We start from the raw sequence: 23,232 nt of genomic DNA on the forward strand, positions 1-23,232 counted from the left end.
ATGTCCAGATTGTGCGTTTTCAGGAGTTTTCGATCGTCATATATTTCATTTCCATTCATCACAGAGTTTCCAAAATCACATATAAGGTGTGTTAGAGTGTCTAGTTTCGTAATTTAAAAAAAGAGCTAAAAACGCAATATTACGTCCCTCAATGAGTTAAGAAAGTACTGTTGTTTGATAGACTCAAAAAGTTATGTTGGTTTTATCAGAATCCGCTCAGTGGACTACATCTCTCGTCTCGAATGATGTACGTCACCAACGTAATGAAATGATAATATTAGCTGTTATGCTAGTTAACGGTTGCATCTTGCTGCCTGCTATGTCACTTAACAGTATCTTATGTACAGTCTATGGATGAATACAATTTACCTGATGTGTTTAATCCTCTGATTCATGGTATTTTCATACATAGTGTGGCTGTGAATGAGCTAACATCACTAGCGCGACTGATGGGTTTGTAGTCATTGGAATTACGATCTATCACAATGTTGGAATTCAATAGTTCCGAAACAAACTGCAAATGTCTTTACATAAAAAATTGTCTTTGAAATTGACAAATATCATATGGGTAATTCAAGGCACAAGTCAACCGGGACCAGAAAATAAGTTATTTTTCGCCACAGGCTGCCGTTTAATTTTTTTTAAAAAGATAGGTCCCATGGTGGCTAACGGAAGGGGCGTGACTTCGGCTCTCTATTTAGTTTTGGCCCCATATGGAACAAGTTTACAGACAAGTTCATGTGTGCACACAAAACACCTTAACCGTACCAGTGTTTGTCTGTAAACACTATCTCCTTTCCTGGTCATGACTACGATAGCAAATAACACACATTTAATGCACAAGTCGAACATTCCCAAGCCACACATTTATTTTAACAAATAGTTTACACAATCACACAATCCAAGATGCTAATATAACATTAAATTGATCTGTATGTGTGTGTGTGTGTGTGTGTGTGTATGTGCATGCACCCACGTGTGTATGTTTTTAACACAGGTATTAAAGGGCAAACACATTGAACACGGAATCACAACACCCATGACACAGAATTGATTCAAGTTAATTTTGGCAAGGAATAGTTGTCATAGGTCACGGAATGCACTCGTGGCAGTTCTATCAGAGGTTCTATTTACCTATTCTAAGCCTTCAAAATCCTGACACTGGAAATGAAAAATGTTGTTAATTTGTTTTAGATTAAATGTCTGGAATTCTTGAGTGTTCTGTCAACCAGCATGCAGAATGTAAAGGCAGTCGCTTTCCCACCTATAAATGCTGAGACGTTTGATACCTGTTCAAGATGAATGATAGATTTGGCACTAGGGGGTGTTTGTTTTGCTTCCTGCTCCAGAGTTTGCTATGATTTTTACTACAAATTCAACCCCTACTCCGTCAGTTAAAGGTGAGTTCTGTCTACAGAGAGCTCGGAAGGGAAGAGTGTAATTTTAGTGTCTGTTGAGCTGAAATGTCAAGATTCTTTCACCAAAATCTGATTGCATTTTCAATGAAAGGGCGTAAAGCCGTACTGCCCTCATAGCGATCGACGTGTTGGAAGTGTTATCTGGTTGGACTGTTATCTGGGTGAAGGAGAAGAGGGTGGTCACCAAAAAAGAAAGAAAGAAAGAAAAAAAGTACATTCAAGGACAAACTGTGTGGTAACCACTGCTGCCTCAAGGTCAGTTCCAGTCTGTGGGTGCCTGTGTCTCCAGTCTCTAAATTGATAACTGGAAAGTGAAGGTTTTTCAAACCTCTTGCGCTATTAAATGACCTTGTTTAAACCCTTTTTGCACCTTACTAGTTCTAGTGAAATGATTCCCCATATAGTTTGTGTGAAGCACTTTGGGTGTCGGCAAATGCACAATATACAGTTGGTGTAACCACTCGATCATGAATTCATTCACACTGTGACTTTAACCTACTGGACCAATACTTTACTCGGCATCCCATAATTCACTCCCCCACTGTGCTGGACCGCAAACAGCATCCAGGTCTCCGTAGCGACATCCTCTCTCCGACTCTCCTCTTCTTCTTTCCACTCGATTGCGTTCCGTCCCCAGCGACTTTCCCGGCCTCCGCACCCTCTCCCTCGGCGCCCTGCTGACTTTTGCCTTCAGGGTCGTCATTGTCGTCGTCGCTCGTCGCCATGGCGACAGCCGAAACCTTGATCTGCAGCTCCAGGTGTCTCTGGATGGCCTGGCCCAGCTCCTCGGGGTCCACCGCCGCCCCGTATACCTCCCAGGTCATCCCCTCCTCATCCCACTCTACCTCCCGAATGGGGGTTCGTCCCCCTCCGATCACCATATCTCCACCACCAACACCACTTGGCTCCCCAGCTGTCAACCCCCTCGTCTCCCCCTGGTCTTCTCCACTCGACTGGCCGCTGGACGAAAGTGCAGCGATGGTGGTAGCGCTGGCAGGGGACCCCGCCAAAGACCCAGTCTGCACCCCTACGTCTCGGAGGTCGCTACGGGACGTCATGGTGCTGGCCTCCCTGACCGCCGGCCGCTGCCGCGAGGCCCACATCCGCCGCGCTGCTGACGACGCAGACACGGGTGCCGCCGCCACTGTTGCGGAGCTGCAGACGCTGGACGAGTCGCTGTCCCCACGGCAGCAGTGGGTCAGGAGGCGCCGGTCCAGGCTCGTCTCGCTGATGGACGACACCAGAGGGGGGAAAGCCAGAGACCCGGCTGAGAGTGACGACCTTTGACCCTCAGAGACATAAGTCACCGGCGAGTACAGTGGGGGGGCGTAGTGGAGTTGCGTCGCGTCAGCATTAGCATAGGGGAGAGTTAGCGACACTGAGGTACCAAAACTACCAGAGGTACGCAAAACGCTGCCAGGGCGATCAGTCCTGCAGCATCCACCCAGCGAGCTGGGAGCCCGTCCATCAATGAGCCCCAAAAAAGTCTCGGTGTCCCCACCGTTTCCCCCGGCACCCTCATCCGGCCGCCCCTCCAGCGCGGTAGACCTGGGTGCAGCATCTGTGCCCGCCACCTGGTTGTACCCACTCAGGCTCTGTCTTTCCAGCCGTCCCGCCTGGAGGTCCCTATGGAAGTAGGGGCCACTGCAGGGAGGGAACCCAGGGAGAGCGCCCCTCTCTGGGGCTAGCGCGGGCTTAGCGCAGGGGTCCTCCGTGATGCTCCAGGGACGCCCTCTGGTGCCCCCTCTCCAGATGACCGTGTCCGGGCTGCTGCTGCTGCCTCCGCTCCCCAGGCTGGTGGTCCTCTCCTGCCGCAGCACATAACCCCCGGAGAGGACGCCGAACTTGGAGGCAGACATGTTGGCTCCCGACCCGGCCAGACTGCGCGGCCGCTGGGCGCTGGCGCTCTTGCGCAGGTCCGACCGGAACCAGGCCAGCTCGGAGCGCGGCAGCGGTCCGGTCGCCACGGCCGTGGAGCTCTTGGACAGGGAGATGATCGGGGAGTCGCGCTCATCACTGTCCTCCTCCTCGTCACTCTCGGTGTAGTAGTCGCCCGACGCGCCGTGGACACCAGGGGGAAGGACGTTGGACGCGCAGTGGTTACTCTCCGCCATGGTCACCTGGTCATTGCAGGAGAAAAGTAGGACTGATTAGACAGGCAGATTTAAGCAGTCTACCTTGATGTAATATTTACATAATTTAATATTAAAAATAACAATGACAAATGGCAAATGACAAATGACAAACTACAAAAGTCGACAAAAATCTTAAAACAACGATGTGCTGACATGAGTGCACTGTCACTTGCCACGTACATTAGCGGCAATTTTTATTTGTATTGTGACATGTAGCCTGAACAGTTCAATTCCCCCAAGAACAATTCATGCGACTTCTACATTCTTGATCTCTGGATCACCAGAGAGGTTGGGAGCAAGCTGATGTGTATCATCGCATCACTCGGTGGAAATGAAAGAGCTACAAAGGTAGTCAGTTGGGTTAGCTGCATGCTGTGCGTCTGTTCGTTTGTTGTTGCTTTGCGCATGTGGATCAATTCAGGATATATTACCAGTCCGGAATCCGACATTGGCCACATTTAAAGGTTGTATCAGCGATTTCAGACCCAAAAAAGGCCCAAACATAAATGATCACATTCATCTAATCTTTCCTAACGATCCTGGCTGTCTGCCCCATAAGCAGGCCGTCAAAAAAACGTGTCTCCGTAGGAAGCCTAGGCTCTGAGATCTGTACACAAAAATAAAAAAATCAGAATTAAGCATTAAGACTTGTGACGTGAATCTAGCCCATTGGGCCTGGGTTGAGTCCAGAGTTGGCTATTTAAATAGGATGAAATCTGCTCACTCCAGCCCCTACATCCACCCACATCTGTAGTTCTGTATTATGTCCATGCCATCCATATGTCTGGAGCCTTTAGCGAGTAATGCTAATTAGCTGTCCTGAGCTGAACCCGAACCCTCTCATCCACACAGACAAAGCACAATAACAAAGATGCCAAGCCCATTATTGTCCCCACACTTATTAAGGGATAATCCACAATGTGAATTAGCTAATTGAAGATTATTTGATTGTAGGGATTTGTTGAACAATGTGCTTTTACAACAGATTGCAAGGAGAGTAGGCAATTGAAGCCAGAATGTTTAAAAATTAACTTTACAAATTTGTTCAGAAATTGTTTTAAAAAAAATCAAATACAGCAAACCAAGAGGGAAGTAAATATACATTTTAAAGATTTTTTTTCTGTAATTATTAAGTTTTGTTGAACAAAATCTTCAAAGAGTTGGGAATATTTATCTTAAATATGCAAGAATTAAAAATCAACATTACTATATAAACGGTGTCAGACACACACACACACACACACACACACACACACACACACACACACACACACACACACACACACACACACACACACACACACACATACACACAAACACAGAGAGAGAGAGAGAGGTTAGGAGAAAGAGAGAGAGAGAGATAGTTGACAGTTGCACCCGGTTATCTGAGGAGAAGGGAGTGGTGTGTGTGTTGGTCATAGTGCTGCCCAGTCAGATTACAGAGATTATAATCTGACTAAGAGGATGCAGGGCCCTAAAGGATATAAGGATATAAGACAGAGAATGAGCCTACCCACATGGAATTCCTGGGCTATTAGCTACACACACACACACACACACACACACACACACACACACACACACACACACACACATATGTGCGCACTAAACATGCACACACACCGCACTCTCTCTCTCTCTCTCTCTTTCTCTCTCTCTCGCTTCTTGTCATACACACCCACACACACACACACACACACACACAAGTGATTCCTCGCCTTCTCCAGAGACTAGTGGTGGAAGTGATTGGAGATTAGAATTTGTATTCAGCTTGGAGTAATGGCACAACAACAGATGATAACAAAATCAAAAGGCCATGGCTGGGCTGACTCCAGTGTATACATGTGTCTACCCTGTGGTGCAGAGAAGAAACCTCTCCTATATTTCTCTCCGAAATTCTGAATATGTTTTGACATATTCTAGGTGACACCTAAATGTTTATCACATTACATTTTCAGATACAAACTATCAGTATGGCAGTTTGATGATGACAGAGATAATGCACCTACCTTTTAATTTATTGAGTGTTATTATTATTCTGTATAGACTTATAACTACCTTAATACATTCTTAATAACCTAATAATGTGATAAAATGTAGATAACAGTATTCCTTGTGCACAATAATAAGCTATCAACTGTTGCTACGGTTTTATTTACCATTACTGAATTATAATAGTTTAGTGTGTAGAAATTATACATATCACAATGTTTACAAGCAGCATTTTGAATGAGTTTAAAATGATGCATGTAAATGCCTTTTAAAGTTTAATTTGAAACAATTAATACAGGAATTTACATTTTCTTAGGTGGTCAGTTATGAAGTTTTGAGTGCTTTGATTTCTGATCGTACTGATTTGGTTTTAACAGTGTTGCTGAGATTTTTCTGCATTTTTCTGCCTTTTTCTGCATTTAAGTCCAACAGCTAGTACAGTAAGACATGCTGTCCTACAGCAAGTGTATCTGCCAGCTTAAGTGTGCGTGAGAGAGCAGAAGAGCATGAGGAGAGTCCAGTTCAGACGTTTAACCCTTAAAGGTGTAGGTTTTTGAACATTCCTAGTTCCGCAACAATTGAAGGTTCTAAAATTCTATGTTGAATTCAATTAACCCAGATATTCTTTAGAATGTTCATTTCTCAACATTCCCATCACACCGGTGTGACGGTACTCCTTTAAGGGTTAAGCTTCAGACCTGAAATGGGCACCAGTTGGCTGTCCCCATGAATATATAAACATACACATATACACACGCACGGATGCACGCACACACACACACGCACGCACGCACGCACGCGCGCACACACACACACACACACACACATATACATGCAATCTTCACAAATACAAGGTGTATGCACACACACCTACACATGCACACAAACATAAACAATGACAAACATAAACAATGACAAACACAGTCAAATACATGCATACACAGACATACAGTACAGTATGCACACAAAGCACACACGCACACTGCCTTTCTTGGCCAGGGCTCACTTGGAAAAGAGACCTCTGTCTCAATGTAACTACTCTGGTTAAACAAAGGATAAAAAAAACTATAATTGAATCATGCTGTTAACTAACCACAACTAATAAGGTGCTACATGTGGATTTTATTAAAGAATGCCCCTCAAAAAACATGACATCAAAAATGCCCAAAACTCTAGCAAATCTTAAAACCAAAATGTTCTCAGATACTTTCTGCTAACTGATCAAATGCACCTCCTATAAATCAGATACACTCTGTCTTTAAATTATTCGACTTTGTATCTTTTATTTTTTTTAATCATTCTATTTTATGGACTTTACTTTTTAACTATTGCCCTTTTATGCTTTTATGCACGATTTCCTTTTGTTTATGTAAAGCACATTAAATTAAATTAATTGTATGTGTATGAAATGTGCTATATAAATAAACTTGCCTTGCTTTTCTTGTGGATCAAATGTGCAATATGAATAAACTTGCCTTTCCTTTTATTTTACGAGTACTTCTTGTGAGGAGTCTTTGAAGGGCTCTTGATTTATAATTGCGGGCGATGTCATATGTGATTCGGCTCTTGGTTAGGCAGTTCTGAGTCACCGCAGGTGTAGCGGTGGACAGGGAGGTAGCATCACTCACAAGGCCTCATGAGAAAACATGAGATTCCTCTCCCAGCTGACAAGCTAAAAATAGCCAGGAAGGTTCAGCATTCACAACTATGCCCCTAAAGTGCTGTCTCACTCCTGCGCACACACACACACACACACACACGCACGCATGTACACACACACGCACACGCACGCACGCACGCACACACACACACACACACACACACACAAATGCATTTAATTATGCATAGGCGTAATTACACGCATAAACGTGAAATAATCATCAATCCAAATGTTACATTATATTCTGCATTGTCTTACAATCTCTTTCTTGCTCAATCTCTCTCTTTCTCATGCCCCTTTCCTTATCCACACACTCCACAAAAACACCAATGTTTGTCTCTCTAACACTCAATCTGTCTACCAATGTCATCTACTTTGTCACCTGGAAGCGCTAGCACAGGTTGAAAACACACCAAATTTGAAGATAAAGTAGTGTACTGCAAATCAACATGAGATGGAACAATAAGCAACAGTATCCTAAGTGGTTTGACAGTGGAGTTTGACACAGCGGTATAAAAAGACTCTCTAAGGATTGTTTGTGTCTTTCTGTCTCTGCTGCTCTTCTCACCTGTTAGCTCTTTCTCCTCTCTGCCTCCTGCCTCAGGTGTGGCGACACACTCCGGCGTCCGAGTCCATGTTCCGCACACGGTTCCCCAAGCACTCCGACAACAACCGTCTAACAGAGCTGCAGCTGCAGGCTCATGCTCTCCCTCCCTCCCTCCCTTTCCCCCTCCCTCCCTCTCCTTCAACAGGTAAGTCAATAACCTCCTCCCTCTCTCCCTCCCTCTCTCCCTCCCTCCCTCTCAGGTAAGTCAATAACCTCCTTCCTCTCTTTCTCCCTCCGTCCTTCCCTCCCTCACTCTGTACCTCTTCCTACAATCTCTCCCTCCCTCGACAATCTCTTTCCTCTCTTACTTCCTTCTCTCCACATTTGTTCCTCTTAGTCCCTCTTGTTTATTTCCTTTATTTCTTCTGAACGGGAGCAACGGACGCTGAGCGCAGCAGACCAGGGAGTGCAGCTGGGATTAGTGACACCAACACACACACACACACACACACACACACACACACACACACACACAAATCCCTCACTGTAGGTGGCACATGGGGACTGGGGAATAAGTGCACCTGTGTGTGTGTGTGTGTGTGTGTGTGTGTGTGTGTGTGTGTGTGTGTGAGAATCCAGACATGTCCACACTCAGCATGGAGTATATTCATCCTACTGCAGACCTTGCTGGCTTTTGCATACTAGCAGATCCCTGTGGTCTAATGAGGGTGTGAGACAGACAAGGGGATAACGTTCAGATGTCACAGATACTCATCTCCACCTGTGACTCATTGCTCCCCCGCCCCCCCTCCCTCTTTCTCTCTCTCTCTCTTTATCTCTCTCTCTCTCTCTCTCTCTCTCTCTCTCTCTCTCTCTTCTCTCCTCCCCTGTACTTTCCACACATGTGGAAATAATATTGCATGAGAAGGAAATAATTGTCTAACATCCAATATGGTATTTCCATTTTTGCTGCAATTTGACGTCACTTTCCTCTCTGCCTTTGTTAGTTATTCCATCGTGGCCCTATTTAACCTCACATTTCTATAATGCACATATTTACACTTGAGTTTAATCTCATAGTCTCTTATTGATAAAAAAAAGGCCCCTGCCCCCTCACACACACACTCTATCTCTCTCCTCCCCACTCTCTCTGTTTCACTCTCTCTTCCTGTATTTCTCTCTTTTCATGCCCCCCTCTCCTCCCCCTCTCTTACCCCCCTCCCTCTCTCTCTACCTCTCTTGCTCTCTCACTCACTCTTTCTTTCTCCCTTGTCTCCGGCCCACACAGTCACAATGAATCTTCGTTACCGCAGAGACAGTCAATGCCTCGAGGGAGCTGAATGAATTTCCTTCATTTTTCATAATTTATTTCTTTGTTTATATATCGTCACACTATAAGGAGTCAACAGCAAACTAACCCTTTACAGAGTGTTGAAGCTTTCACAGAGTGAAAAGTACTTACTGTACTGTGTCAAAGAACACAACAGCATGTTGAAGCGTATAAGCTGTGATATTTGTCTGTCCCAAGTTCATTTCCTACTATGAGATCCACCCAATGGGCCCTACAGTAATTTGAATCTTGGGCAAAGAACAAAGTTACTCAATGTGCAAAGTGTCTCGTGGAAGAACTAAAGCTGTCGGGTGGTATGTCCTGTGGAAGCATTGAGCTGATACACCGATGTTTGAGCTTATAGTGTCTTGGTCATTCAATTACATTTTCAAATACATTTTGCCTTGTTATTGGATTAGCTTTAATTAGGCTAAAGATGTAAATGTAAATGTAAATCAGGTTTCTAGGCCAAGTATACTTGTGAATACAAGGAATTTGGTCTCTGCATTTATCCCATCCGTGAATTAGTGAACACACAGTGAACACACAGTGAGGTAAAGCACACACTAACCCGGAGCAGTGAGCTGCCTTGCTACCATGGCACTCGGGGAGCAGTGAGGGGTTAGGTGCCTTGCTCAAGGGCACTATCTGGGCATGGGAGAGCAGTGCTCGACCACTTCCTCCACCCACATTTTTCCTACTGGTTGGGGATCGAACGAGCAACCCTTTGGTGCAAGCCTGAAACCCTAACCAGTAGGCCACGGCTGCCTGATTTGCAATTTGCCTGATTTTTACTGTAAACTAGGGCCCATTACAGTAAGTGAGACTCAGGCATCCCTACTGACCCTTTCCTGTACCTGAAGCCTGACTGCCATACAAACCAATCAACACTGGTAGAATTTGAGAGCACAACAGTCTGATCATTGCATTTCAGTTTTAACTGACACTCGTACTGTCACCACGTACAGGACCTGCAGCGCTATAGAGAGAATGAGAAGGGAAAAGTGGTGTGTGTGTGTGTGTCTCTTTGTGTGTGTGTGTGTGTGTGTGTGTGTGTGTCCCTTTGTGTGTGTACACTCTTAAAATGAATGTGTTGAAAACAACACAACTTGTTTGTTTTAACACATCTTTGTGTCCAGATAGGTAAAACACAAGTTTGTGTTGTTTCCTTTTGTTTCCATTTGTTACACAGAATGTGTTGACAATAACACAATTTGCGTTGTTTTTTAACACATCTCTGTGTCCAGATAGGGACAACACATTCGTTTTAAGAGTGTATGTGTGTGTGTGTGTGTGTGTGTGTGTGCGTGCGTGTGTGCTGTATGAACTAGCAGGGGGATGCTGTTTAGTGTAAAAATAGTCACTGGCCTTGGCAAGTAATTAGCAACAGCTACTGTTTGACGTCAAATATGTGTATGTACACACACATCTCTCTCTCTCTCTCTCTCTTTCTCTGTGTGTGTGTGTATGTGTATACGTGTGTGTCATGGAAAGTTTTTACTGTTGCAATGGGTTGTTTAACATGAGATCATAATTTCAAATTTTTTACAGTATAATTATGGAGAAGTTTGTGCCGTTCTGGACTTTAAAACATGTCCTTACTCAAACTGCTCAAAAGCATCTTGACATAATAATCAAACACTCTGAATGTTACAGTAAAGACAGTTTGTTAAAGATTAAATGGTTAAATGCAGATTTTATGTTTTAGCCGACCCGAGAGACCAGCCCTATGGGGCGCTCAGAGTGCGGTGGGAGAAATAATAGCTGTTATCAGATTAAAGCAAATGATAATTTCACATGGTTGGGTTGAACATTAACCTTTTTCCTGAAACACTTGCAGTTTGTTCAGGAGGCCACTGCGAGGGTCAACACTGGAGGTGATGGACAAGTTATGATGAGTAAACAGAAATGTGAGCACCCACCACACTCACTCTTAAAACGAATGTGTTGAAAACAACACAACTCGCGTCATTTTTTAACACATCTCTGTGTCCAGATAGGGACAACACAGTTTTTGTTGTTTTTCTTTTTTATTTGTAACACAATATGTGTTGTAAATAGCATAACTTGCGTTGTTTTTTAACACATCTCTGTGTCCAGATAGGGACAACACATTTGTTTTAAGAGTGCACCACACACACAAGTCCCCCTTGTCCTTTATGTGTGTGTGTGTGTGTGTGTGTTTTCTCAGAATTTACGGTCTGTTACACAGAGTTTTCATTACACAGGCTGAATAGCCTGGGTTTCCCATGCTGCCTTACGTGCGCGATTTTATTCACGCTGCTAGGCAGCCCGGATTCCATGGACTTCGTTTTCACCTCAATGAAGGAACCAACCACAGAACGGAGGTGGGACAGCAAGACGATGGCCCCACATAATCGGCGGTTTATGAGCTACCGCATACAGACAGCATTTGATAGACATTCGAAATTTCCAATAAACGGCTCTGGGCATTCGTAAACCACGTCTCAAATACGAGAAAATGAATGTGTAGTTCCCAGACCCCATCTCAATGAGATGAGGTTTGGCGTTAGCCAGGCTACAGGCTGACAAGGAATGATGCAAACTGACAGTCACTTTCTTTCTCTCTCTTTCTCTCTCTTTCTCTCTCTCTGTATGTGTGGTGTTGTGTGCTTGTTGCTTGACAGGTGTGTGTTGTGCTTGCATCATGTATAAACAGCCATAGAGGGAAATAAGGGGAGGTGGTTGGGTGAAGTTGTGTGTGTGTGTGTGTGTGTGTGTGTGTGTCGTGTGTGTGTGTGTGCGTCTGTCTGTGTGTGTGTGTGTGTGTGTGTGTGTGTGTGTGTGTGTGTGTGTGTGTGTGTGTGCGTCTGTGTGTGTGTGTGTGTGTGTGTGTGTGTGTGTGTGTGTGTGTGTGTGTGTGTGTGTGTGTGTGTGGTTTGTTTGATAAGGAAGGGGCTCAGTGGGAAGAAGACAGGTGTCATGTCCAGATGGACTGCTTTATTGCAATTGACTACTAATGGTAGAGATAATTTTTAAGAAGTGTGCCCCATAAACCTGTATACATAAAGGTGTGAGATTTTGAACATTCTAACTAAAGATTCCATTCTGGAACAACTCAAGATTCTAAAATTTCTGGTTGAACAACGAATCCAAATATTCTTTAGAACATTCATATTCCAAACATTCTTATCACACCGGTGTGACGGTACAACTTTAAGGGTTAAGGCACATGCCTGTATAATGCGTATATTAGTCAACGTGTCAGCCACAATGTATAACACATGAAGCCACATATCAACATAAACAGATGGCACAAACATACAAACATCAGATAAAAATTATTATATGACTATAAGCTTTTTTTGGACTTCCTCTTTAAGTACCAAGCAGGCAGAGGAAGTAGAACACAAACACAGTAGAGGAGTATTTACTGTAATTACATTAAAGTATGAAATGTGACAGGAAGGTCGTTAGGAAGAGAGAGCGGTAAGAACACAAGTGAGGGTCACTGCAGGCTTTCGTCACCGCAACAAACCACCAATCAGTCCTCAGAACCCCTCTTAGAAGCCCATTTGGCCTGGGTGTTGATTAACTTTTGTGTTTATATGCGTGAGTGTGTGTGTGTGTGTGTGTGTGTGTGTGTGTGTGTGTGTGTGTGTGTGTGTGTGTGTGTGTGTGTGTGTGTGTGTGTGTATGTGTTTGGGGGGGATTGCAGATTTCAGGTGGGTCAGTAGAAAAACTAGTGAGCTGTAACCTGCCTGGCACACACACACACACACTTCTACTAGGAAACAAAGGACTTATCTTTCCTGGGGGGCCGGAGCGGACACAATAACCCTACCCCATCAATAATCTGCCCCCCCAAGCGGAGTCTCGGAACATACAGAGGATTCGCTGGCTGAAGGTCAACGTCATTGGGTTGAGCTAGACGCTAAGCTAAGATAAGCTAAGCTAAGCTAAGCTAAGCTACGCTAAGCTACGTGCACATTGCGATGGGTGAGTTGGTTCGCGTGGGAAAAATGACCCCTGGGGTCACTCTGTTAGCAATGCCTGACTCATGCCTGGGAGTGAGTGAGCTAACGTGTGTGAGAGAGACCATATGGAAATCTGATGACCAGGCTTAGTTTGGCATAATGAAATAAAGACTTATGACTTGAGATCTATGCTAATACAGCACTTGATTTGCCCTAATCTGGTTTTGATGTGGCCCTGATCAGGTTTAGATCTGGTTTTGATGTGGCCCTGATCTGGTTTAGATATGGTTTTAATCTGGTTTTGATGTGGCCCTGATCTGGTTTAGATATGGTTTTAATCTGGTTTTGATGTGGCCCTGATCTGGTTTTGATATGGTTTCGATGTGGCCCTGTTCTGGTTTTGATGTGGCCCTGCCCTGATCTGGTTTTAATCTGGTTTTGATGTGGCCCTGATATGGTCTGGTTTTGATATGGTTTTGATGTGGCCCTCATCTGGTTTTGATGTGGCTCTGATCTGGTTTTGATGTGGCCCTGATCTGGTCTGGTTTTGATATGGTTTTGATGTAGACCTGATCTGGTTTTGATGTGGCCCTGATCTGGTTTTAATCTGGTTTTGATGTGGCCCTGATCAGGTTTTAATCTGGTTTAGAACTGGTTTTGATGTGGCCCTCATCTGGTCTGGTTTTGATGTGGCCCTGATCTGGTTTTATTGTGGTTTTGATGTGGCCCTGATCTGGTCTGGTTTTGATATGGTTTTGATATAGTTTTGATGTAGCCCTGATCTGGTTTTGATGTGGCCCTGATATGGTCTGGTTTTGATATGGTTTTGATATGGTTTTGATGTAGCCCTGATCTGGTTTTGACAGTTCTATATAATATTTTTTTAATTCTGATATATGTGACCCTGCAAGGCGAAACCAGTCATTTTGCGCACTGTGCTATTTTGAGAAAATCCACGTTAAACAAACGTACAGGTTAAAATGTCAAATTTCATGTTTTCGCATAATTCGACAGTATACAGTCTACACAGGGATGGATTACTGCACGGGCCTACCGGGCCCAGGCCCAGGGGCCCAAGGGGTCAGGGGGCCTTGAAGCCCAAGCCTTTGCATGGAATCATTGCCTCAATATCAACAAATCAGGATGCTATGAAGGAGCTATGAATCAGATTGAATTTAGTATTGGCCATCCCCAAAATGTACCAGAATACAGGAAATCACATCAAACAGATTAAAAAATGTAATCCCCCCAAACCCCCCTCCCACATATGCGACAATTAATGGGGGCCCCTTAAAACATCTGGGCCCAGGGGCCCGAAAGTTCATAATCCGCCCATGAGTCTACACTTTCATATTGTGAAAAAATTTCATGGATAAACATACATTTTGACTGTTAAACCCTTACTTTATTTTGGTGAAGATTCAACACATTAGCAGTCATTCCCTTTGTCCACGCCACTATAAGGTTTTACGGTAGGGTACGGTAGAGCTAATTTACTCATTAGCCTACTCATTACTCGTTACTCAATGTGTCAGCTCTATATCGTTTTTGGCAGATGTAACAGAATATGAATGTGAAAGACTTGACTTTCAGGGCACGAACGGTCAAAAGCACGAACCTTTAGGGACCAGGAGAAGTTTTCCATTGAAGTAGGCTAGCACATTTTAAAAGTAGGCTAGGCTATACACAATCTGTGTACACAGAACTTCCTCTCCCCTTACTTCCCCCAAAATACATTAATTATTATTCTATAGTGACACCTTATGACCGTCTCAGGTATTAACTAGGGGGCAGAAAAAGACTTATTGCACGGTTGAAACTATGGTGAAACTGCATAGTCAGTCATCCGCTTCAAAGTCACGCTACTGTAAGGCTAATCATAGCTGTGCCCTCACACTATCACACGTAACAATTTACTTCAAAAGGTGATTTTCTCCTCTTCTGGCGTATCGTGACAGGAGAACCATGCCAATTTGGATACGGTTATCTTAGCGATAGTTTTTGCAATACCCTCGATATACATATCGTTGGAAAACTTAGTTTATGGCCGTTTGTGTGAGTAGAATAACTTAATTTTGTAAATTTTACTAAAACGACTGGTTTCGTCTTGCAGGGTCACATATTGAGATTCTAGATTTCTTTTAGATTACACTTTTTGTGTACTGACTGTAGATTATATGAAAGTTTCTGTTTTTTTTAAATAAATTTGAGGAAAAAATTTGAGGAAAAAACTTTTCCATGGTATTCTAATTTTTTGAGAAATCAGCTATTGTCTGCTTAGATATACTGTAACCTGTTTAATATACACACAGATAAACTTTGATGACTAGGTGAACATACGTGAAAATGTTCCAGTTGAAGAACTGACAATGTACGCCTTGCATATTTTCCAAATTATTTTTGAGTGCAACACATTGGTTGAAAAACACGAAGGGAACATTTTTGATGTTGCTAATGATAATTTTTTTTAAATTGGCAGTGATTGATACTTTAGAATGTATGTAATGTATTAATGTTATCATATATTTTCCATATATTTTCTTTTCTCATACGGGTATGGACATATCGTCCACCGTAATTTTGGCCAATCAGAAAGCTTATGGTAAGGTCAGAGTGTGAGGGTGTCAACCTGGTAAATTATGATATGCCAATAAATATCCAAGGACTATCCAAGTTAAGTGTGACCCAAAAGAATGCTAATTTCACTGTGCAACAAACACACACACACACAGGTAGATCTATAGACTAACTCCACCACTCTATCGCTTTCCAGGCCTGTCTAAAACGTGTGTGGCTGTACCCAGCTAAATATCGAGGTGTGTGTGTGTGTGTGTGTGTGTGGTTGTACCCGTCTAAATGTCGAGGACTCTGAAACCACACACTACTCAAATCACAGCAATCAATGTATGCCCACTCAAAACTGATTCCTATTACTGTAATTAATACAGTTTCCAGCCTTGGCAAAGTGATTTTATGTGTGACCTGCCTATGCTAAATTAAAAATCATGATTTCCAAGGCTATAATTTATTGCCTGACCAACTCTGAGTTCCCCTTCAGTAAATTTGAAAGTGGTCATAAATTTGCTGTCACTTCAAAAAGGACACTTTGGATATTAACACGAAACTTGCCTCCTCTTCCTCCAGTCCTGGACTGCAATAAGTTGAATGCATTCGCTTAGTCACTGTACTATTCATATTATGCCATTAGTAGTAGCAGTTAAGACAGTAGTGCTTGCTAACTAACCCCCAACACATGCCTTTTAACCCTTAAAGGTGTAGGTTTTTGAACGTTCTAAGTTCTGCAACAATTGAAGGTTCTAAAATTCTATGTTGAATTCAATGAACCCAGATATTCTTTAGAACATTCATTTCTCAACATTCCTTTACTCCTTTAAGGGTTAAGGCTATTAAAAACCATGCAGAAGGGAGAACTACATACTGAAAGGTCATGTCTACCTGTTCCCATACAGTAGCTAAATGTTTACACACTGACAGATATATGAACGCACTCAATACAGGCAGTTCTAGTCACACAAGACAATCTACTAATCTAGATTTATGCTGTAAAGTCAAACTGTGTCGTAATGAAGCCAGATTACGAGTAGTTGATGTCTTGTTCTGGCTTTAACTGAACACACAGTATGACTGTCACTGTACCTGTTCACACCCAGGGAGCAGGGCACAGAGCCAAGTCCCAGGAGTCAGACAAGCAGGCCGGTCATCTTGGTGGTCACAGGTTCTATGCTTGGTCAAAGGTTCTAGGCTTGGTTCTACAAGAGTTTGTCCCTCTCCCTGCAGTCCCTGTCTTTAGATGCTTGGGTGGCTAGTAATCCATTCAGTGACAGCCGGTCTCAAGTGCATCAGTGTGTGTGTGTGTGTGTGTGTGTGTGTGTGTGTGTGTGTGCAGGGAAAACTGCTTTAAGGGCTATGGCACACCCACAGACATGTGGAGACTGTACCAGCCAATAGGATTTAAGGCTGACAGAGTGCAAATGGAGAGCTACAGGACAACGCCATACAACAACACTGAGTTATATTATTCGCAGGAGTTACTACTACTAATATTAGGCGTCTGTGCATATAGTTCTGTATTAAGTTGATTTTGCTAACGTGTTTACATAAAAATGCAAATAGCCGGACAGCAGCAAGGTTTCCCTTTATCTCATTGAATCGTGCATTCTTCGTTCATTAAGTTATAAAAATGATCTGTCATGGATTTGCACGAGTTGATTCCCAATAATATAATACAAAATGCGTTCCGTATCAGTTCAATACGGAACACATCTTTTTCCTTTCAAATACGGGATTTTACGGAACGGTTGGCAACCCTACTTATAGCTAAAAGGTAGCTATAGGCTAACTGGAGTAACCCACTTCCAGTGAATTATGCAGCTAGGCTAACAGTGTCAGATTAGGTTATTGCATGCATAGAGAAGACACGCGTATGTATCCCCTTATCTAACTTAGGGGCAAATAAGCTACTGCAATTTCCCAAAAAGTTGACGTGTTCCTTTAATCTTTGTTTCTCTGTTGTCACTAATGTACTTCAGATTACATTATCCATTAGGTTATACTGTCACCTAGTGCTTAAGAAATGCAACAGCGGGTGTACGCATATAAAAGGCTACATCCTATGACCCTAATTTGAAGGAAAACTCTGGGGGGTGGGTGGATAGAGGGATTGTAGAATGTACCATTGTAGCTGCCTGGCTGCTCTAGATGTTAGCTGCCGCACCTCGAGCTACTAGCACCAATTTTTTTCATTGTGTTTTTTTTGTTTATAGTGACAGTACTCAAGAAACAGAGATCTATGTGAAAAATTGCCGGACTTCTCCTTAAAGGGCTGAAGTCTAATGTGTCCAACATGTCTAAAGTCAAAAGCATTTAATTATTTGTCCAGCAATGACAATATGGGTCAAAGCATTTGGCACTTTAGACTTTGCACATTGATTAAATTATGAGGCCACATGCCTTTGTACAGATGTGGTGGCAGCTGTGGCTGGAGGCGTGTCCACAGGGCTCCTCCTTCTTCTCCTGCTTGCAGTCTCCGCCTACCTGCTCTGGGTGAGGAGGAGGAGGAGGCGGAGTCAGAGGCAGAGCTGGCATCCAGAAATTGTCTCGACCCCACCCGCTGTCCCATCATGCACCTCTCCTCTTGCTTTGAGTATGCAGACGAGCAGACGTGGACACAGGTGAGCAACAACAACAACAAACAACAACAACAACAACAACAACAACAACAACAACAACACATTTAATCTATGTAGCATTTTTCAAGGGCACCCAAAGTGCTTTACAATGAAGGGGGAACCTCCCTAACCACCAACAATGTGTACAACCAATGAAGTAAAAAACAAACGAAAAAACAAATAATAACAATGGACAACCATGATAGAGTATTACAGTTAGGGCTGTCAAAATAACTGATTAATTTCGATTAATTAATTTGAGAAAAAATAACTGATTAAAAAATTAGTGCAGATTAATCGATTCCGTATGACCTTTGACCCCGAGCCGTTCTAGTCAGTAAAAATTAGACAGTAAAATGAAGGAGAGAGAAGAAAAAGTGCTGCCTGGATCATTGATTGGAACATTTACTTTTAAAAAATGGCCTGATGGTGTTGATAAAAAATAAAGTGTTGAAAATAAAGTTCTGCAATGTCTGCCTAGGAATTTGCATATCACCGGAGTTCATCATCTCTATAGTCGCACATCAATGCAAAGAAATAAGTGTTGACATTGAGGGGAGTGTTAATTAATTTTCATTGTGTCCTCTAGGTTATATCTGTGGCCTGAAATGCCTTAAGTATGTGAAAAAAAAACTTCTTCCCGAAGCACATTTGAATTTATTTCCTCAGCATATTAGGTCATATCATAGATTATTATGACAATTATAACAGTGAAAATAATAATAAAAGAGTTTTTGAACTTTAATGTCACTAATGCTATTTATTCAATGATTCATTTGAATTTAAATATTTTAAATAATTTCACAGCAAAAATTATATATGCGATTAATTTAGATTAATTAATCACGGAGTATGTAATTAATTAGATTATTTTTTTTAATCGATTGACAGCCCTAATTAAAATTAAATTGAAATTAAAACACACACACACACACTCTATTTTATGTGCTGTTTCCCCTGGCACAGCTCACGGGCGATCCCCTTCTTCCTCCCTCCACGCTTTAAGAGCTGGCCGCATGCGAGTCTTCAGGAGGAGGACGAGGAGCAGGAGGAAGAGCAGGGGCCCACGCAGCATCATGCCCCCTGGAGCTCATGGACAGCTGGGAGTAGGTCAGGAGGGAGGAGGGTAGGGAAGGGCGAGACTAAAGGCCAACGCCCACTGGCAGCGTCTGATGTATCTATGGATTTGACGCTCAAGAGACAATTTTCTACACTTAAAAATAATGGAGTTCTAAACTTTGGTGTCACTTGATCACGTCAGACACCGTCAGTGTGTGTCAGAGAAGGGTGGCTTGGGATATTGAGAAATCAAATTAGTGGTCATTGGTCAAATTGTGCTGCAATATTAATGTGTGCTAATCTGTAATTTATGTTTGTATATTTTCTCATATATTTATTTCCAATACATTAATTTATTATTATTTTTTTCATCAATCAAGGAGAGGTCTGTTGTGTACAGAATATTAAATGTCTCGTCTATTTCACGCCCCAATTCCCCCTCTATCTATCTATCTATCTATCTATCTATCTATCTATCTATCTATCTGTCTCTACCCCCTTCTATGGTTCTCTCTCTCTCTCCCTCCTTCCTCCCTCCATCCTGTGTTTGTTTGTATGTGGAGGGTCCGTCCCCCTGGGCAACCTGAGGCCTGACCTGTACCATGTCCCTGAGGAGCCCAGTGAGTGGGGCTCCCCTACTGGCGGCACGGTGCGCCTGTGGTTTGCGGTGGAGTACCAGCAGGAGAGGGAACAGCTGGTGGTCTCGCTGCTGCGCGCCGCCAACCTGCCCGCCCGTTGCCACGGCAACGCCACGCTGGTGAGGCTGCAGCTGCTGCCCGACGACCGCCGCCATCGGCAGGCCAAGGCCAAGCGCAAAGGTCGTGACCCCAAATTCAATGACAGCTTCATTTTCCAGGTAAGTTTGTTTATGAAATGTAATACCACAACTACAGGTATGCCATGGCTGTGTGGATGAGTGTACTGTACTTTTAACAGGTATCCCGTGCCTGTATAAAGTAGTGTACTGTGTTTTAACAGGTATTCCGTGGCTGTTAAAAGGAGTATACTGTGTTTTAACAGGTATCCCGTGCCTGTGTGGATGAGTTTACTGTTCTTTTAACAGGTATCCCGTGCCTGTATAAAGGAGTGTACTGTGTTTTAACAGGTATCCCGTGCCTGTGTGGATGAGTGTACTGTGTTTTAACAGGTATCCCGTGGCTGTGTGGATGAGTGTACTCTGAGCCTGTCGGTGCTGAGTGTGGACCGTCTGAAGAAACATCAGCTGGTCGGCCGTGTCCTGCTCCCTCTGAGATGGGCGGAGCTTAGGGAGGCAGCTGGGAAAATCATGTGGAGGGACCTGGAGACCGAGAATGAACAGGTAACCACACCTGGCACACCTGGACGACCAAGGCAAGGTGTCTTCAAGGTCCATTGTGTGGAAATGTCTCCCATTTAGCAGTGAGATCGTATATTGCAACCAACTGAATACTACTCTAGCAGAAGGGGCACAAATGGTGTTTTGATATGTTTTGGGCTGAAGGGAGTGTAAATGTGTGATTTTAGCCTGATGTTGTCAGTCAGTTGTTTGCATTTTGAGACATAAATTCCAAAAAATATCCCACCCATTTCAATTAAAAAGGAAATACTTGTGTGATATAGGTCATCATCTGTTCTGTTTACAGACTTCCTTTCATTCTCTCTCTCACACACACACACACACACACACGCACACACACACACACACACACACACACCACACACACACACACACGCCAGCCCTACTCAAAGCACGGAGATGTCCAGGTGTCTCTGAACTACAATGCGCAACTGCAGCGCCTCACGGTGGTTGTTCTGAGGGCTCGCGGACTGCCCCTGCAAGCCGAGGCAGGTGAGTAAAGCAGTAATCTGCTTAAGAGGTACGTGACCCGGCCTAGCTAAGCTAATTTCTCTACACTCACTTTAAAAGCCTTACTATGGACAACATTAGGAAGGCATGGCAGTGTGTGTGTCAGGGGTAAATTAATGACCTAGGACTGAAAACAGGTCTCAATATCATTTTTGTTTTGACTATTACTTCCCCGACTGCTTTGGTTTTGGACAGGCGAGGAGTTTTGGAGTGAAGAGTAGTGTTGAGTTGGTGGTCTCTTGTCTCTGGCCCAATTCAGGGTGTGAAATTGTGAATACACTTGTTACAGTGACTGTGCAGCAGTAGCAGAAATCAAGAGCAGATGATAGCCTATATTTCCTCACTAATCAGATTCAAAAAGCTATAAATCTATGTTAGATTTATTGTTTAGTTTCCCCATTGGTTTTTACAATGTACATTTAAATGTGATCATTACTTGTGGTATTGACCCTAGTGATATCATTATTAAGACCTTCCTGGCCCTGTCCTCTGGTCTGAGCAGGTGTGTGTGTGCAGGTAAGTCTTCAGCTGCACATGCAGGTGGTCCGCACAAAGAAGACAGCGCTGGCCAGAGGGAGTGAGCCCACCTTCAACGAGAAGCTCACCTTTAAGCTCCTCCCCCCGCAGATGGATGAGGCCTCCCTCAGCCTGCAGGTCCAGAGGGCGAGTGCCATTGGGCCAGGTAGGTGTCAATCAGAGCACAACTACTTTGATAAATGTGGAATCTGAACTAGCAATGCATCCTGTGTAGTAGGGTGTTGAAGACTAGCTGACTGTATTTTCCATGTAGATACATTTAAAGACACCATTCCCTAGGCTAACAGTGTAGTCAACAGTTGCTACATCTAAAAAAAAAAGGTTTTCTTTCTTCTAAAGTTTCATTGGGAGTGGTCATCATTGGGCCCATCATGTACGCCAGGGGTCGAGAACTGGAGCACTGGAACGACATGGTCAGCAAACCTCAGGAGCTGGTCAAACAGTGGCACGGCCTGGGAACAGGAAGGACAATACAAAACTCAAGTTGACCTGGGAGAACAAAACCATCCCCTTACAGGCATGACCCCCAAATGATAACAAGCAGCTATCTGTACCCCTGTCATGGTTATGAGAAAAGCTTGGGGCACATTCTGTGTAAGGCTATTTAGTCTACGAGAGAAGCATTACATTCAAGGACTCATGCTGTTATTGAGGATTAATGGCGCAGTTAAACGACTAGAGAAACAACGCCAGAGGTGCCAGTCCTTGAAGCCCATTTCACATTTCTACTGCTGTTAGCAGGGACCCTCTGAGTTTGGCAGGCAAGGATAAGAAACAATGGAGAACACTCCAAATCCCATATGATCTCTATAATGTGATAATTGGCATGATTATTATCTATTATGATTCTCTCTCTCATCCCCAAATCCCTGAGAAGGCCTCCGGTCCTGACACAAACAAAGAAGAAACAACTCACGTCTTCCTGCATAAATATAGAACCTTTCAACTGCATCAACAAACATGTATGTTCCTGAAGCATTTCGGGTGGCACAGGAAACAACATTGAGATCATGGTAACTTGGGGACTAACGAAACAAAACAAATCTAAAAAAAAACAAGTTTTATAACATAATATTTTGTAGAGCTTTACGTCAACGTCTGAGTCATTTTCATTTCCAAGTATCTGCGTTGGTTTTGAACGTTTCAAACGGAAAACCTCTAGGAACAGATTGAAAGGGTGTGTAACAATCCCCCATGCTCACTCGTGTTCTGTTAGAATGGTGAATACACATCAGCGACTGCTATGGCAAAACATTTGTTTTCCATGCACACTTTCATCATTATTATCGAAGCCGATTATGAGGCTATGAATGATACATGAAGTAATATCTTCCGGTAAAAAAATAACAGGAGAAATATACACTACAAATCACATAGGCCTACTTGTCTAAGGATTTCTCAACATAATATGCTATTATGCTAAAACAGATCGTATGTCCGCATGGATAATACAATTCAACATGCAGATTCTCACTGCAAAAACTGCTTATCTAACAAAATCTAACCAAGTGTTATTAATCTTATATCAAGATACAAAAAAATAGTTGATATTGTTTTCAGTATAAAGAGACTTACCTAGCG

General features: G+C 43.3%; 2 protein-coding genes across 2 annotated transcripts; one reads left to right on the top strand and one right to left on the bottom strand.

The window, feature by feature from the left end:
- Positions 1-1,422: 1,422 nt before the first annotated feature.
- LOC125287630 lies at positions 1,423-7,857 on the bottom strand. The gene is made up of 2 exons (XM_048233560.1): positions 7,774-7,857; positions 1,423-3,538 (listed from the first exon to the last, which is right to left on the bottom strand). Exon 2 carries the CDS (start codon positions 3,530-3,532, stop codon positions 1,949-1,951), a length of 1,584 nt encoding a protein of 527 aa, XP_048089517.1. The 5' UTR covers positions 3,533-3,538; positions 7,774-7,857; the 3' UTR covers positions 1,423-1,948.
- syt15 (synaptotagmin XV) lies at positions 7,091-22,839 on the top strand. The gene is made up of 9 exons (XM_048234057.1): positions 7,091-7,114; positions 7,810-7,957; positions 18,002-18,212; positions 19,176-19,315; positions 19,832-20,124; positions 20,416-20,586; positions 20,985-21,096; positions 21,617-21,796; positions 21,991-22,839. Exons 1-9 carry the CDS (start codon positions 7,091-7,093, stop codon positions 22,137-22,139), a joined length of 1,428 nt encoding a protein of 475 aa, XP_048090014.1. The 3' UTR covers positions 22,140-22,839.
- Positions 22,840-23,232: the final 393 nt, after the last annotated feature.

This window comes from Alosa alosa, chromosome 22 (genome assembly GCF_017589495.1).
Source record: "Alosa alosa isolate M-15738 ecotype Scorff River chromosome 22, AALO_Geno_1.1, whole genome shotgun sequence".
Classification (NCBI taxonomy): Eukaryota; Metazoa; Chordata; class Actinopteri; order Clupeiformes; family Clupeidae; genus Alosa; species Alosa alosa.